Here is a 7,150-nt window from a genome sequence, read left to right on the forward strand (position 1 = left end):
TATATATAACACAAACATAACAGAACTGAGAACATTAAAAAAACTAACAAAAAAAGAAACCCCTATGCCCCTCCACACCCACACCAAATCAGCCACACATACAGAAATGTCTTTATACAGGTATTTACATATTTTCAACATATGACAAAAAAGGCTGCCAGGTGTCTCAGAATCTTTTAACAGAACCCTTCAGGGTATATCAGATTTTTTCCAAATGAATGTGATACAAGACTTCCCTTGTCCAATGTACATATCCTGGGGTGTGTGGCTCCTTCCAGTTGCACAAAATGAGCCTCCTGGCCAGAATCGAGCCAAAAGCAATCACATCCTTCTTGTACTTACTGAAGAACATATCCACAGGGACCACCCCTAACAGTGAGATGAACGGTGATGGGTGAACAGTTCCCCCACATATCCCAGAGAAGATGTCAAAAATAGATTGCCAAAAAGTCTGCAGTTTGGGACAGGTCCAGAATATGTGCAGGAGTTTAGCTGGAGTTTGTTCACAATGATTGCATGCGGGGTCCAGGTTGGCTTTGATCTTGGACAGCTTGTCTTTGGACCAGTGCAGCCAGTGTATCACCTTGAATTGAATTACAGCATGTCTCAGACAGATTGAAGATGAGTCAATATTCTTAATGATTCTTCACCAGACTGAGTCTGATATGGATTACTCCAAGTACGTTTCTATCTTGACAGTTTTTACCAACAAATGAAAAAGTTTGAACACCCCTGTCCTAAAGATTGACTTAGTGCAGATTGTGTTTAGACTACCTAATGTAATGAATATTAAAGGGGTCCAGACCATCTTTGCAGTCTGAGTGATCTGATAGCAATCAAATAGCACAAAATACAGGCATGAGTGACCTCAGTGGTCATTGAAAACATCTTAATCAGACTACATCTGAAGGCGCAATCAAATTGCCCAAGATGTACATGCCAGAGCTGAACAGAATCTTGAAGGTATGATTTGCTGGTCCTGTTCAACTGCTATAGACGCTGTTTAGACCTAAAACTTCTTTTATCTGTAACTAGTCAACTTTTCACCTTTTCTAAGCTCACATTGAACAATGGGCCTTGTCAGGTACAAGGACTCAAAACAGAAAATGGGGGAAGAGCAGCAAAAGTCCAAAGTCAATTTTTGAAACTCCTTTATGTGACTTTAGAAAGAACAGCATAACCAGATAAAGTCTGAGTCCAGGGAAGCAAAATACAAATAAATTAAAGGTGGTTTATATTTGTTGCACATCCATCCAATCATCACCCAAATATGACCTTTAATTTTAGATCCACACTTAACCCAGCCTTTTTTATAACCTTTTCATGCTACAAGTTAAATGATATAAAATACTTCTCAAAAAGGAACAAAAACATTTTCACATATGTTTCTAAATATACATCAGTTTTAAGAATTCAAAACTGCATAAACACTAAAAATACATCTCAAAGACAGATGTAGACTTGTTTTACATTTTGTCCTGCTCTCTTATCTAGACCTCAGACTGCATTCTTGTCAACAGCAGCAACCTGCTTTTCTAATGGAACCACCTTCATATGAGGAGGCCAGACGCCACCCTTCCACTCTGTCCACAGCGGGATTTAACAGCTCTACCCCCGGAAACCTTGCCTCATCCCCCTCAACACCTCCTCCCACCTACAGAGAAGCAGGTAAGATTTTTCTTCACATGTATAAACTTGAAATATTTTAGGCTCAATCTGCATGATTTGAACTATGAACTAATTCTTGAGAGGGGTGAACTTGCACAACTTTGGGCAGGGTTAAGTAGTAGAAAAGAATGGGTGAAGTGGGATTCAACTTAAACTGATATTAAGGATTAAATACAACCTCACTGTTTAAAGAATAACATACACAACAAAATGTTAGTTTCTTGACTTTTCTGTTATTTAAACCAGGGGTCCCCAACCATGGTCCTTGAGGAACACCATCCTGCATGTTTTAGTTGTTTCTCTGCTTGGACACACCTGCTTTTAATTATTGGGTAATTAACAAGCTTCTGCAGAACATGAGGAAGTAATTAAATCACTGAATCTGGTGTGCTGGAGCAGGGAAGCAACTAATACATGCAGGATGGTGTTCCACAAGGACCAGGGTTGGGAAACACTTGTTTAAAGGTGCACAAAGTAGTTGTAAGTTTCTTGTATTCTGTAATGAGCTAAGATGGGTGGCCCGTTGATGGTCTTGGGTTAAAACCCAGAGTTTGCTGAGACCAACTTATGTTGAGAAACAGTCGAGATTTAATCTTTTAGGTCAAACCGTGAAAAAACTTTATAAATTGTCCCATGTGACGTTACAAAATTTCCCGCTCAGAATATGTGTTGACAATGACTCGGCTACTATCACATCAAATTTCAGCTCAACATCTGTTAGACACTGAGTTATAGTCATTTATGTGCTGGCTCCGGCCAAAAAACTGTGGTTGCCATCTTGAAATGGATTGTCTCCAAAAGGAAATCAAATGTAAATGTACCTTTAATGAAGATTTTATGAGAGTTTCAAAAAATATTGTTACGTGGTTCCATAGATATTTTACTAACAGACATACAAGGCTCAGATTAACAGTTATTGGCAATTTTTGAAAGAAAGATCTTGCATCAAATCCATGCTCAATGATCCAGGTATAAAATCCAACATTGTTCAGTCAGGTCATCTGGACGGTTTCTTTTTTGTGCTGAGACGTTTTGTCCTCCATCCAAAGGGCTTCATTAAGACTTTGGTGTTTTGAACCAGTTTGACATGACCACTGACAAGGGAGAGAGCAGGCACTGGATGAGAGGGCGTGCCCCAGAGGCCATCTTAGCACCAACATAACTGGTTTTTTTCCACTTTGGAGTAGACTGTTGGTGAAGAATCAGTTTTGTTTGGTGTTTCCTCAGACAGGGGCAGCACGGTGGTGCAACTGGTAGAGCTGCTGCCTCTCAGCGAGCAGGTCCCTGGTTCAAACCCCGGTCTAGGGGCCATTCTGGGTGAAGTTTGCATGTTCTATCCGTGCATGTGTGGGTTTCTCCGGGTTCTCCGGTTTTCTCCCACAGACCAAAAACATGCATGTTAGGCTGATTGGTAACTCTAAAATTGTCCCTAGGTGTGAGTGAGAGAGTGAATGGTTGTTTGTCTCGTTTGTCTCTATGTGGCCCTGTGATGGACTTGCGACCAGTCCAGGGTGTACCCCGCCCCTCTCACAGTGATTGCTAGACATGGGCACCAGTGATCCCCGTGACCCAAAATGGAAGAAGCGGGTAAAGATAATGGATGGATGGGTTTCCTCAGACTGATGAAGCCCTTCGGATGGAGAGTGAAATGTCTCGGCACAAAAAAGAAAACCTCCAGATGACCTGCATGAACATTGAAATATCTTGCATGATTTATTGGAGCTCAAAGTACAAAGTATGTGTAAAGGATCTGTCTCAGCTACTATTACACCAAATATTAGCTCAATATTTTAAAATTGACTGAGTAGCCAGGTAAAAAAGTAATTACTTCGTCCAGAGGACCTGACTTAACTTTGTTAGATTTTTCTACCTGGAGCATGCATCAGGATATTATAGCCAGGTTGTTAATCTTGTTTAGCTGTGGTGGCCATCTTGAATTGGTTTGACTTTAAAACTTACTCAGCTGTAGATGTACATCCAATGATTACTTACCAAGAGTCTCATTAAAATCCATCCAGTGGTTCTTGCTAACAGAGAGACACATGAACATACGCAAACACAGAAACAGGTGGAGAGTGATGACAAACAAATGAGTAAAGATTATGGATTATGGCCCCTATTTTTCAGATGTGTAAACCCCTAACAACTTTTAAAACAGGATTTTTACATTGAGATGTATTTCAGGGTATTCTTTTCTCCCCACTAACAGTCAACCGAGATGCTTTTCCTGTCCTGAGTCCACCCATTGTGCCAGCTGCTGTGGTCCCACCATCACAACACCCTGAAGTCACAGTTCATCCACTTACACAAAGTATCCAGTCCTACCATTTACTTCTCAACCCCTCTGTCATGTGTCTCCCAGCTACCTGATCATATTTTCTGTGTCGTCTTTTTTCTGTTTCTGCTGAATGATAGTTGGTGGAAGAGAAACTGCCAGCAGCAGACGAACTCAGTCAGTAGCCGTTGTGTCCCAACCTCAACCCGTCCCCATCGTGCTGACAAGTCTGATAGACGCCCCTGGTTTGGTCCGCTGTCCACACTGCCAGCACCTCGTCACCACCAAAGTCACATACGTGCCTGGTTGTGCTGCTTGGTGCACGTGTACCATGCTTGCATTAATGGGGTAAGGACAAGCCCAAACACACACACATAGAACAATTTAGTGCTTAGTTTCAGCAGCATAGTCTGAACATGCTGGATCTGTGTGTTTCAGGTTAATCTGTGGTTTCTGTCTGATACCTTTAATGATGGATCGTCTGCAAGACGCACATCACTACTGCCCAGACTGTGGAAAGAAAGTCTTCATTTATAAACGATGACAGTGATGTTTGCAGAAAGCTGGTGCTTTTCTTAGACCACTCCTCATTCATGTCACCATATTATTAAATTGATTAGTCAGATTTAAAGTGCATGCACTTGTTGTGATATGTATTGTAAACACACCTATATTGAACACGCAGAGACATATAGAGCCCTTTTCCCTCTTTATCAACCTGTCACTATATATCACAGAAGGAAGTTGATACAAAAACAGCCTCTTTATGAAGGAGCATCCATCTTTCTAACTGGCTGTTTCTAAACTTTCTATCCATCTAGATGTGTAAAGTATCTTAAAGAGATGGTTTAGATCTTTTAAAATTGGGGCTCCAAAGAGAGGTTATGAAGTTATTGTCTTGCCTGTTGTAGATAGCTCTTTGAACTAGGGAGAAGCATTTCTAGCAATAATACTCCTCCTATTCATTCGTCAATATTCAGTTATTCTTCAAATATTCATCCTTGCCAATATCCCACCACTGATGATTAAAATTGAAGATATTTTAAAGATAGTATCTTACTGGACTTCAACGGCTGGAAATCAGCTGGCAAACAATAGTTGTGAGGGAGTCTCCAAAGTGTTTTATGATGTTTGCAGGGGCTCTCAACTTCTTTGCTTGAGTCGCAGAATTTTGAACATGTTCTAAAACTTTTATGACATTTCTCCTAAAAGAGTTGTCATGGACATTTTGAACCCATCTCAAGAGCATTAGAACTGTAGTTTGACACCTGCATGATCATGTCCAAGTCTAAAAACTACTCCCGTCATCAATAATAGTTTAAAAACTACAACATTATTCAAGTAGATTAAATCATAATGCCAAATGCCATAGTGAGTAAGTGATATGAGGTAGGGATGATGTGGGTGTAGGTAGGCAATGAAATGATGTGCTGGCCTAGAATACAATTCTGTAAGTCATCTACACAAAAACAAGTGATTTTCGAAAACCAACCGTGCAAAATGTGGCAACACGTCACTTTGTCACAAACAATAAAAAAATATGAAAATGTGTTTTCTCACAATCTTAAGCCATATTTGAGTTGTTGACTAGTCTGAACAACTGCCGCCAAGTGAAATGTCACATTAGTTCTTCTAATTTGTGCCATTTAACAACTCCTCAAATGTTTAACTATCACTGACCCTTTAATTAAATAAAGTTTATTTCTGAACAGATTGACAATCTAAAAAAAAATTGGACCAGGCCCAAGAGGACTGCTACAGTCTTAAAACTCGAATCTCAAAAACTCAGTGCTTCGTGCAAAAGTTATTTTTAAACTTTTACATTGCTGCCAGATTTTATTTTCACGTTTATTTTACGAGGAATTCTTTAGTTATTGCCAAATGTCCAGCTCATCAGTCCAGTCAGAATCAAACACTGTTTGCTACAAACTAAAGTCCTTCCAAGGGTGATTTACAACTGGCAAGATAATACTTGTTCATGATGATTGCACAGAATCCCACCTCCAAAGATCTGAACGATCCCTTTATTACATCTATTTTTAATCATTTACATTAATGACAGCGACATGGTTGGTGTTTTAATGTATTGTTACTGGTTTATACAATAATATAGTTGTGATGTATGTTGTATTACACATTTAAAAGTATTTTTCACAAACATTTCTAATCTTAAATGTAAAACTTATTAGACAAACACTGTGTGCACTTTCCAGCTTTCTGTCTATAGATATGAAAAGAGGGGACACTGAATCTGTTCCACCATGCAGACTGCATCAGTCAGGGGTGACACTTCAGGTTGTAATCTGCCATTTATTAGTCTTTCTTTGTATATATTTGTTAAATACAATGTCTTTTAATTTAAAATGAACACAGTTGATTTTTTTAAAAACTGCATTTGTAAGTAATGTTTACTTGTATAATATTGGAGTGCAGATATTTAAGAAAACCTATTAAATCAAAGCTTTAATTCTTTTAATTGCACAGTTCTTATCTGCCATCGTTAGGATATTTTCTCTAATACTCTTCACTGGACTCTAATTGTGTACAAACGGTATTAAAAAAATCTATATTTTGTGTTTCTCATATAGCTACTGTTACATTAATTTAAAACAAAAACACCTTTTTTGTATAAAAGTGGGTTTACCTGATCTGATTACAGTGTGTTGATTTACCATCGACCTGAGCTGCTCTGATCATCCAGGCTGATTAGAAACACTTGTATATATATATATATATATATATATATATATATATACCATTCTATAAAGCAACCAATCTGCTTTCATAATGTATGTGAATGTTTCTGTGCAGTGCCCTGAGATTGAGTTCTGTTGTGACTTGTGGTTATATAAATAAACTGAATTAAACAGAATTGATTCAATTCATTCCTTCAGAAAACCAACACATCATTTCAAGAAAATGCTTGATAATGTAAGGGAGGGAAAAAGTCCAGTGTAATTGCAAAAGCCCTCAAGCGTATCACTTTGGGAAAGAAAGAAACAATATGATGGATCACAGATGTGAGCAACTTCAGGCCTGAGGGCCAAAAGTGGACAATCTCCATCAGCCCCCCAATATCCTTAGTTTAAACCTTCAATATCCTTAGTTTAAACCTTCAATATCCTTAGTTTAAACCTTCAATATCCTTAGTTTAAACCTCCAATATCCTTAGTTTAAACCTCCAATATCCTTAGTTTAAACCTCCAA

The 7,150-nt window shown here is 38.6% G+C and overlaps 1 protein-coding gene across 1 annotated transcript; it reads left to right on the top strand.

Annotated features, from left to right (window-relative positions):
* The first annotated feature begins 1,538 nt into the window (after window positions 1–1,538).
* Window positions 1,539–4,487, top strand: LOC119422914 (lipopolysaccharide-induced tumor necrosis factor-alpha factor homolog). Its single transcript, XM_037690327.1, has 4 exons — window positions 1,539–1,668; window positions 3,878–3,979; window positions 4,084–4,291; window positions 4,382–4,487. Exons 1-4 carry the CDS (start codon window positions 1,539–1,541, stop codon window positions 4,485–4,487), a joined length of 546 nt encoding a protein of 181 aa, XP_037546255.1.
* Window positions 4,488–7,150: the final 2,663 nt, after the last annotated feature.

The sequence above is a fragment of the Nematolebias whitei genome, chromosome 16 (assembly GCF_014905685.2).
Source record: "Nematolebias whitei isolate Nwh7 chromosome 16, NemWhi1, whole genome shotgun sequence".
Lineage (NCBI taxonomy): Eukaryota > Metazoa > Chordata > Actinopteri > Cyprinodontiformes > Rivulidae > Nematolebias > Nematolebias whitei.